Genomic DNA, 10,832 nt, shown 5'->3' with positions numbered 1-10,832 from the left:
AAAGTGTTCCTGGAATAATTGTGTATTACTTTTATATATATTACGTTGTGATGCTTAGCAACCTTTTTAATTCAACAAAATTATTCTCTCCCTCCTCAAGGGGTTGGAACTGAAATGAACTCTACTACCTACACCGCGAAAAGTTAATCCTTTCTCTTAAGCCTTAGAAAAAGCCCGACCGCACATATCTCTTAGGCGCATAAGAATGGTTGTGAACCAAAAAGCCAGGGCGTGGTCGCCCCGCCCACCGGCCCCTACATCACCACCCCTCTTGCCGCTTTCAAGCGCGGTGATTGGCTAAAAGCAAGAAAAAGCCCCTCCCCTAGTCTTATGACCCGCGCTGAAGCGCCGAGTCCTGGCGTTGGCAGTGCTGTGGTCGGTGGTCTGTGGTCTTCTCGGCTGGATTCCGGCAAGCCTTTCCCCTGGTGTCGCTGCTGCTGTTGCCGTCGCCGCCGCCACCCCTACTCCGACCAGCCGCCGCCTGCTTTGCGGAATCATGGTGTGCTTCCGCCTCTCCCCGGTTCCGGGCTCTGGGCTCGTTCTGCTCTGCCTTGTCCTGGGTGAGTTGTCGGGCCCTCCTGCTGTGCCCCTCAGCCTGGGCCCCGGGAGCCCAGTTCAAAGGCCACAACCTGAAAGACTGGTCCGGAGCAGGGCGGGGGTGAGAGGCTGAGCAGCTGACACTGGGCGGCGGCGCTTGGCCCGAGGAGGCGAGCTGTGACCTAGAGAAGGCCTGACCCAGGGATGGCGGGGAAGAAGGGCCCGTGAGAGAGAGAAGGGGCAAGTAAGGGGGGGTGGGCGCTAAGGGAGTAGGTGGGGAAGAGCGAGGCGTGGAGCCGACCTGGGTAGGAAGAGTAACTTGGGGAAGATACTGAGGAGTGGAGAGCGGACGTACGTGCGATCGATTCTGGGGTGGCCGAGACCATTAGGAGAGTCCTGGTTTGTTAGGACCAGAGAAGAGTTTTGAAGATGGTGGACAACTATGGGATGAGAGCGAAAATTGGGGAGGGACGAGTCTGTCGCCTGCATGAAGAAGCTTGGGGGAAGGGGAGGGGTACGGGTAGATATGACAGTAGAGTCGGGGGGACAATGAGAGGGCTGGGGGCAGCGGTTTGTGGGTGGGAATTTGAGGCCGTGGAGGAAGGATGAATAAAGAGACGAGGAAGGAGATGCTGGATTTGAGTTTGTTAGTTGGAGTTTTGAGGGGTAGGGACCTAAGGTGGCCCGGGGCAATTTCCAGGGGGGAAAAACTCAGACTGAACCTCTGGAGACTAAAGGGATGAGGGGGAACTTCGATGGGGAGCGAAGATCTGACTTGGAGGTGTTGAGGATGTCGGTTTCATGTCAGTTTTGCTATTTTCTCCCAGCTAGATCCTGATTAAAAACAACAACTTAAAGCCTTAAAAAGTCTGCAGGTGTTTCGGTTGGGAGGACCTCCCAGATGTGAGGTTTGGGGGTGGTGTATGAGTCGTGCCTTCTGCCTTCAGAAGCCCTTTTTCTTCTCAGTGGCACAGCTGGCCTTTTCATTTTTGGAGGAGGAAGATAGGTAACTTTCCAAAGACTGGGTTCTTACCCAGTCATAAGAATGGCTGGATGAATGTTGGCTGATTTGTATTTTACCCGCCCTCGCCCAAAGATCACTGGGTCCCCAGGGCTGTAATGCCTGAAGTTGAACTTTGACCAGAATGTCTCTTCCTGACCTGGTTCATCCTGTGCTTGTTGCTCTCCACTGACATGCTGTTTGTGACCAAATAAACCCGAAGGAACAGACCCAGATGGGAGTGGCGAGGAAATAGAGCTATTTGGGGTCTGAGAAGGCAGTGAGAGGTGCACTTTCTGCAGTTCGTATTTCGGTAGAATAAAATCAGCGCCCTGAAATAGTGGATTCTCAAACAGGGGACATTTGGCAATATCTGGAGACATCTTTGGTTGTCCCATCAGGGGATTACGTTTGGCATCTGGTAGGTAGAGGGTAGGGATGCTACCAAGCATCCTACAGTGCTCAGCATATGGCTCCCCCGCCCCCAAAAAGAATTACCCACTTCAGAACATCAGTAGTGCCAAAGTTGAGCAATCTTGCTCCAGAGTGACTGTGCGGGAAGGGTTCTTGGTGATCTCACCTAGTGATTCTCAGGGAACTCTGGGAGGGGGTGCTTGTGAGATAAAAACTTATTTCTGAAAGAACACCAAGAAGTTATTTGTCATTTTCACTCACACTCTCACCCGTGTACAGTGGAGTTTTCCAGAGGCTTCATGATGTAGGATGACATAAGCACTGATGGCTCTGATGTTGTGTTTCATTCACTTCTCATTTTTAATTTCAAACATTGTAAATACCAGTAGACAGAATGCACATAAACCAAAGCTCTTTGAAGTCCTCAGTGGGTAAGTGAGGAAGGGGTCCTGATACCACAAGTCTCAGAGTCTCTGATCCCATGCCGCTGTCCACATAGCACAGAAGACCCCCTCCGTAGCCCTTCTGAAAGGGGGCCAGGGAGACTTTGCTCAAACACAACTCGAAGCTCTGACACTGCCATGAAGCACTTAGTGAGGGGCCAGTGACCCTAAGAGAGGATTGTTTACAACGAAAAGCACCTTATCAGTGGCTAGAACACATCTGACCCAGGCATCTGTTAATCAGTACTTCCCTGCCAGTTGAATCTGCACAAACACAACATGGTTATTGTTTAGAGAAAGTGAAAAAAAAATAATAGTTGTCCTACTTGTTGGCTTTCGTGTCATTAGGTTTTTTTGTGTGTGTCTTTCTTTTTTTTATTTAATGAAAGCTTTTTTGTCTTGTTTTTACAAAAGCAGTGCTTGCTCATTGCAGAAAATAAACAGGCAAAAAGAAGCACATGAAAGAGTCCATCAGCTATCTGCTAGTTTGCCGTTTATTGATCGGGACTAACTAGATTCATCTTCTTGGAAGATTTCCAAAATAGATTTCCTCCACTTCCAGGTTTAGAACAGGGTTTGGTGGAGTAAAAAGTTCATAATGTACCTAGATGAGATTTTTCAGACGATAGCAGGATAAAATTGAAATTATCTCTTCCAGGGCACCTGGGTGGCTCAGTGGGTTAAGCCTCTACCTTCGGCTCAGGTCATGATCTCAAGGTCCTGGGATCGAGTCCCACATCGAGTCCCACATCGGGCTCTCTGCTCAGCAGGGAGCCTGTTTCCCCATCTCTCTCTCTCTATCTCTCTGCCTGCCTCTCTGCCTACTTGTGATCTCTCTCTCTGTCAAATAAGTAAATAAAATCTTAAAAAAAAAAAAGAAATACTCTCTTCCATACAGCTACTTTTCTGACATCTGCTGGTTCAGTGGAGCTCAGACTCCTTCCATGTGGCTCTCTTCCTTAAGACTTGAGCCCGTCTTGAGTTGCTTGGTGGGTTTTGCCTCCATCACAGCGGATACCCAGAGTAGGTTTTTAAGAACTCAGTAAATATTTGTAAAGTACCTGTTGTGAATCTTGTGCTCTTCTGGGCTACCATTGAAGGGGGATCTGTCCTGAATTTGCTCAAGTTGTACCAGTTTCACTTTGTAACTATCCCAGCTCCACGGAAACTTTTTAAAAAAATAGCTGCTTTAGAGCCAGTATAGAAAAGAGTTCTTAGGAGTTCTTAGGGATAATGTGTTATCGGTCCTTTCCACAGAGATTGGTCCTTTCCACAGAGATAAGTTATGTTCTTTATTTGAATGACTTACAACTGACAAGAGAACATTCTGTAGAAAAGCTCTATGAGTTTCCTGAAGAAAAGCTCTAGGATGCATCATAAAGAGAGTAGTGGCTAGAAATCATTTCCTAGCATCGTTGTCTTAAGTATTTTTTCTTTATGGCATCAGAGATTTCAGAATTCTTAAGTAGTTATTGATTTTTTACAACTAGTTTGACTTCTGATTTTTATGGGGTTGGAACTTTTCTGGGTGGGAGAAACCTCATATAAATATCCAGAGTGTGGACCTCACTGGTAGGAGGAGGCCCTCCCTCCCAGAAACAGTTATCTATCGGAGGCCCCGTGAGCAGAGACCTGAGTGTTGCAGGGAGGCCGGCCAGGTGACCATCTGGAGGAATAGGAAGGAATAAATCTGGCCATTCCCAAGCTCTTAAGGTTATTAGGCTGGCCTATTTTCCACTCTTTTAAAAATCCCATTGCCAGTCAAGTCTCCCCTAAGGCTTTAGTCTCTGAGAGCCAAGACTATCTTAGGCACAGTGATTTCCCATTGCCTACTTAGCACAGCGCCTGGTACATGGTTTTAACTCTCGGTAGATTTTTATGGAGGCTGTTCAGTGGTGGGCACTGGGAATAGGACTGTCAGACCAACTTGTTTCTTCTGTGAACCTTAAATTATGTTTTGCAAGAAGTGTTTTTTGTGTCTTTGGGTTGAGAACTTCAAGATCGGTGCTGAGCAGTGCAGATAATTATAAACCGTTTTACTGATGTGTGATCCCATACGGAATGCTAGTATCTTACTCGTACCTCTTCAGCCCTACCTCCATAAGAGGCAAGGTTAACAGGGAGAACTAAGAAGTCCTTGGTGGGAAGGAGAATAAGGTTTTCACAAAGAACCACTCTCTCCCGTTTTGGAGGTGATCTGAGAGAAGGTAAGCGGGCGATCGCTCTCTAACCTTAACCACATTTCGTTAAACTGGTAACTTTGATTTCAAGGTTCTGCTAAAATTGTTTTTAGCTATAATAGAGATACTTGGAAGGACAGGCTTATTATTTGTCCATTAGTCATTGGTTATTACATCTAATAGGATTATATTCAAATATATTCACATGTTTCCCAGGAGTGACACTTTCTTCTCCTATATCCTTGAGTGGAATTTGCGATTGACAATTATTTCATAGCACTGTAGCTGACTCAAGTGATCCTTGGTGCAGGAAGTCTGTTGTTCTCCTGCAGTGACAAAAGCATTCCGATCATAATTTCATATTAAAGTGATCAGAGATCGCCTGCGATCCAAAAGTGTGCTTTAGGAGTACTTGTTGGTATCTTGCTGTGCATTGCAGAAGAATTCTGGAGGTCTGCCAAACACCACTCCACTCAGCAATAAGCATTTTCCATTAGTTGAATATTGTTGAATCTTACTTCCTTACCCACTGTCTGATCTTAAAAATAAATTATTTTGTAGCTTAAAATCATTTCATTACTTTTCTTTTTAAAAGAGATTTACCAGAAATCAAGAGTATCAGCAATGGAATGGGTAGTTGTACCTATATTAGGAAGCATCAATGAGGACTTGTAAATGAGGAACAGTTAATCTGATTTATTAAACCTGGGAACAGCAAAGAAAGAATAAGTACTGTGTGCCTATGTCTTTTTTTTTTTTAAGACCCTTTTCCCAACGTCATTCTGAGCTGATGAGTTTGAGTTCAGGAGTTCATAAGTTAATATGATGAAAGTATGTTTAGAACTAAAATTTGGGAAGGATTCCTTTAGGTGCTGTATTTACTAGAAGGGAAGCTTGTAAGCTGGAGTATCCAACTTGCTTGGCCAAGTTCGCTTAGCTCTGAAGGGCTTGCGTGCTTTCGAAGAACCTGTTTGAGAAATGCTTCGATTCTTAGCGAGGATAACTTGCCTAGAGTCTCACAGCTAGTAAATTGGACTGTGACTGGATTTGAATTCTAGCTTTTCAGTGCGAGGGATGGGGCTCTTGATCGCCTCATTATATTGGCTCTTAGATCATTGTTTTTTATTGGTTTTGTTTTACCACTGCTATTATGTTCCCACCCCACCCCTCCCTTTGTTTGCAAATATCTGTTTTTCAACTACACTTAGGGTCAGATTTGTAAAAACCTAGCCACTTTTTGCAGCATCTCATGCTTGGCGAGTAAAGTTAATGAGTTCTAAAAGGACCTATAAATGAACTTTCTGGAAATAAGATTGAGAGGCTATTTAAATTTGAAAAAGTTGATTTTGAGGCATGCCTTTTTCTTTGTGGAGAATAAACTTCCAGCTCTATAATTACACACTCAAGGATATATTCAGCGGTGTGGGGTTTCTTTTAAAAAACATTTAAATTTAATTATTTTATTTATTTTTAAAATTTGAGTATAGTTGACACAGCTGTGGGGTTTTTTTTTTTAGTGTCATAAAGACTTAAACAAAAATGGTTTAGCTATGCTAAAATCAAATACAGCAACAAGGATAGAAATGGTTTGCTGGAGACTTTTTTAGCAAACTGTAAATGTTTCAACTATCATTTTGCCTTATAGGAAATAGATTATTCCAAGCTTGAAATTCATGTCACAATTTATTGAGGCGAAAACTTGACTTGGGGGTTGAGGGAGTATCTAGAAGCCACGTAGGTTAGGTTCATGATTTGGAAGAGCTGAAACACTGGCCTTTTTGTAATTAAACTATATTTCAGGTCCTTATTGCAGGGTATTTTTTTTAAATAAATATTATTTAAAGATTATTTATTTTATTTATTTGACAGAGATCACAAGTAGGCAGAGAGGCAGGCAGAGAGAGAGAGAGAGAGGAGGAAGCAGGCTCCCTGCTGAGCAGAGAGCCCAATGCGGGGCTTGATCCCAGGACCCTGAGATCATGACCTGAGCCAAAGGCAGAGGCTTAACCCACTGAGCCACCCAGGCGCCCCACTGCAGGGTATTTTTACCTTGATATGGTCAACCAGGATTTACTGAGAAACTAATATGTATTCCACACTATTAGGAATGATAGAAGATGGAGGGAGAGTGATAGACCCGGTCTCCCCGACCATGGCCTCCTTGATGGATGACCTTCATCTAAGGGGCACGTTCCCAGGAGCAGCGGCATAGATTAGATCTTCTGTTGGGAAGGCAGAATATTGGAATTCAAATGAGTGGTGGAGACATTATCAAAAGGGAATATTAAATCCATATATATCATCCATTCACAGACTAAGGTCCTTTTTTTTTATTAACAAATTACCTGCTGTGTACTATAATTTACCATGACACATCAGTTTGTTGTGAAGTTATTCTTGAAAACTGCTGTTTTAGAGCTTGTAACAATATAGGGGTCAGGATTTACAGGCATAAAATAACTGAATAATTCAGGATAGTATAAAATATACAGAAAGGTGGTGGTATACACCGTGTATGATTGCTCCTTGAGGCTTTTACAGTTAAGGAGATCTTGGTGGAGAAAGTGGCTGCTGAAAAATGGGTAGCTTAATCTGTCCAGGTTCTTTTTTTGGTTAGGATTTTATTTATTTGTTTGATAGACAGAGGAAGAGCAGAAATAGGCAGAGCGGCAGGCAGAGGGAGAGGGAGAAGCCGGCTGATCGGGGTGCCCGACGCGGGGCCTCGATCCCAGGAACCTGATCATGACCTGAGCCCAAGGCAGACGCCCAGCCGACTGAGCCACCCAGGCGCCCCAGCCCAGGTTCTTCATTGTCAGCACCAGGAATAAAATCTGATTCTAAGCAGAAAAGGAGTTTATTAAAAAGATACCAGGGCATATGTGTAGGTTTCGGTCCCACCATTTCATCCCTAGATATATACCCAGCCAGGTACACATGCACATGTGTTCGCCAACGTGTCCACATGTGGTAAAGCCAAACTGGAAACCATCCATGTGCCATCTGTGATCTGCCATCCCTCGGCTGGGGAGTATTTGCCCAGTAACAGAAAGCTACACATACAGAATGAGCTGGGACAGACCGCAGTTACACACAGCAGCCGGGGTGAACAGCACAGACATCAGGCGCGGTCGAAGAAGCCAGACACAGAAGAACACGGTGAATGATTCCACTGATAGCAGGTGGAAAAACAGGCAAAATTAATCTAATACAGTTAGAAGTCAGGAATGTGGTCGCCCTTGGGAGGGGGGAAAAGGTACCTGGAAGGGAGAACAGCAGGGGCTTACAGGGCTCTTGGAATATTCTGTTTCTTGACACAAGTGGATTCAGTTAGTGAAAATCCTTGGAGCTGTCCGCTTCGTGTTAGTGCGCTTTTTGCTTTCGTGTGTTGCAGTGTGCACGCTTGTGTGTGTATGTCACACATCAGTACAGTTTCACTTGATGAAAAAACGTGTATCAGGTAAGTCAGAATCGCCAGAGCTCCTGCCTGTGTATCTTGAAGCCTGGTTGGGGTTCCCAAATCACACCACTGAGCGGAGCGGCGCCGAGGGCGCCAAGCCTGAACCGGCTGTCTCGCCTGGATCCTGCCTGTAGTGGCAGCTTCCGCCTGAGGGAGACAGTTCCATTCATGGCTCTGATTCCACCACCGTCCTATCTGAAATCTGGGGTGGATGCCTCTGTCAGGCGGAGCCCAGCCCAAGTGCCCATCCTTGCCGCCAGGGAGGCCAGGTCAGGACGGCGAGTATCTGGCATTTTTAGCTCTTAGAGTGGGTGGTGATACTGACCAGAAATGATTAGGAAGAGGCAGGGTCCAGCGAGGGGATGTTTCGTATTTGGAGGCAGCCAGACGGAGAGGGATATCCTTCCTGAAGTGAACATTGAGGTCAGTAGAAATACCATAAATTTCAAATGGTAGGGATAGTCGAAGCCTAGGGGTAGAAATTGAGTAAAGCTTGGCGTTTGGGTCCAGCTGGACAAGTTTAACCGGATTAAAGGGTGTGTTCTGGGAAAATGGTTTGAGAGAAGTTGAAGGAATAGGGTGGGATGAGATTAAGGATTACTTTGAAAGTCAGGTGGAGGAATTTAAATTTAATATGGGAGTTTTGGAGCTAGTAAAAGTGTCTGAACAAGTGTCCAGAGAGGAAGAGGTATTTAAGGACCATTAATCAGGAAGCATTTCTAGGGACAGCTGGGAGGCATCTGTAGTAATTTAGGGGTGGGGCGGTGGATTGGGAGTAGAAATAAAAGGCCAAGGTTGGATTTAAGAGAGGATTTGAAGGGGGAAAAGAAACAGTAGGACTTCAGGAAGGGAATGAAGTAGAAGCTAATTCCCAAACTTTTGTGCCTGAATGACTCGGCTGGGTCCCATCTCTCCTCGAGAGCTAGTCGAGAGCTAGAGAGGCTGAGAAGGGGACCAGCTTAGAAGAAGCAGAAGAATGACTTTCAGTTTTGGAATCGTTGAGTGTGAGGTGATAGATACTGAGTGAAAGTGGTTTCTAGTGCATTTGGGAGAGGCAGAGGGAAGGGAGTGTGAAAGGGAAGCTCTGTGAAAGGAGTAGCTCTCACTGGGAGAAAGGCAGCGAAGGCACCAGAACAGAAAGTGCTGGAGCCCTCAGGGCCTTTCTCAGTTCTCATTTTCAGGTCAGCAGCTAGACTATCTTGATTTACTGTAGTGGTACATTGGAACCACAACTTACTTGTGCCTTCTGCTTCATGAAGTTTGAGGTCCACGTGGGCACGGCGGAGCTGTTACCGTCTTCTGCCATTTTCTTTCCATCACTTTAATATCTTTGGAAAGTAAATGATTAGTTTGGAATATAAATGATGAGTTTGGAAAGTGAATGTGAGGCTTTTCTTGGTTATTTCCAGCCAATTTGAATCCTTTGAATACAAGGAGGTTATGTTAAAGCTGGGCACTTGAAATGAGGTGCAGAGAGACAGTCTATAAAAAGCAGGCTTCCTGGCGCCTGGGTGGCTCAGTGGGTTAAAGCCTCTGCCTTCCGCCCAGGTCATGATCCCGGGGTCCTGGGATCAAGCCCTGCATCAGGCTCTCTGCTCAGCAGGGAGCCTGTTTCCCCCTCTGTCTCTGCCTACCTCTTTGCCTACTTGTGATCTCTGTCTGTCAAATAAATAAATAAGTAAATCTTTAAAAAAAAAAAAAAAAGGCAGGCCTCCATTTGATAGGCAGCTTTAGAAGCCAGAGTCCTCAGCCTCACTCCTGGGTAGCCTGGGGTCAGGGCTGACAGCTCTTCCATTCCATATCGTACTTAGAAAAGAGTGGCTATGAAACCTACTTAGGCCTTTTGAGGTCTTTTCTAGCCTTAACCAATACATTTAGGCACTCAGTAACCACAAGCTTTAGCATAATATTCGGGCTGGCAAGGCAGCCTGGTCTCTGGAGCATCACCACGGTCGGCCTTTGTGTACAGCTTGAAAGGTGTTGCTGAGGCACACCTTCTTGGTATTCCTCTTAGGACTTTCTGCTCTGTAGTCCGTAGCATGTCCCTGCTTGCAGATGACGCCGCATTGCTCAGGTATCATTAAAGGATACGCAAGTGTCTTAACAGGAAACAGCTCACCCCTTGGGTAATGTGGGAGACAGTGCAGAAAACCTTAAATGGTTGTCAGTCACTTAGGCCGCTGGTGTGTTTGCTGGCACATAGCATTTTGAGTCCTTGGGCGCTTCGCTTAACAGGTAATGTCCCTGCGTGTATCCTGGTGTAGATCAGAGCCACGTGAGCTCAAAAGTCCCAAGGCTTTTGACCCTGTAGGGTTTCTCTGCCAAAAGAGGTAGCAGGTTCCAAACATGGGAGATGTCTCTGAGTCCATATCAAAAGATTCGTCAGCCTTCCTAATCAATTGGATTTTAAAATAAAACGAAGTGATGAATGTTTACATTTATAAAAAATTAACCTTTTGCGTTTAGACCTAACAACCTTTGAAACTGTTCTTTTGGTCACATGGTACACCTGCTTACCAAGCTCTCCCACACCTTCCTGTCAGTGAAATAGTTTGCCAAGACATCTGTGTGTCATAGGTCACAAAGCTTTCGGCAGGATTGAAAGCAACAAGACCATAGAACATCCGATCTATCATTATTTTGACAGAGAAAGTTCCACTGGCTGGTTTGAGGGAGACAGGGTTGTTTTGTTTTGGTTTGTTTTTTTATTTTTTATTTTTTTTAAAGATTTTATTTATTTATTTGTCAGAGAGAGAGAGTACACACAAGCAGGCAGAGTGGCAGGCGGAGGCAGTGAGAGA

At 45.2% G+C, this 10,832-nt stretch overlaps 1 protein-coding gene across 3 annotated transcripts in view; it reads left to right on the top strand.

Annotated features, from left to right (window-relative positions):
* Nucleotides 1-341: 341 nt before the first annotated feature.
* The window catches only part of LAMP2 (lysosomal associated membrane protein 2), a 37,389-nt gene continuing 26,898 nt past the window's right edge, over nt 342-10,832 (top strand). The window contains exon 1 of one of the 3 annotated variants that reach the window (XM_080795099.1): nt 342-560. In XM_080795099.1, the coding sequence (XP_080651225.1) occupies nt 497-560 (64 nt within the window). In that variant the 5' untranslated portion in view covers nt 342-496. The remainder of the gene's footprint in view (nt 561-10,832) is intronic. The other 2 variants (XM_080795098.1, XM_080795100.1) reach the window with 2 other exon arrangements.

This window comes from Martes martes, assembly GCF_963455335.1.
Source record: "Martes martes genome assembly, chromosome: X".
NCBI classification, from domain to species: domain Eukaryota; kingdom Metazoa; phylum Chordata; class Mammalia; order Carnivora; family Mustelidae; genus Martes; species Martes martes.
The sequence above is the reverse complement of the archived record's forward strand: the minus strand, read 5'-3'. Positions and strand labels throughout refer to the sequence as shown.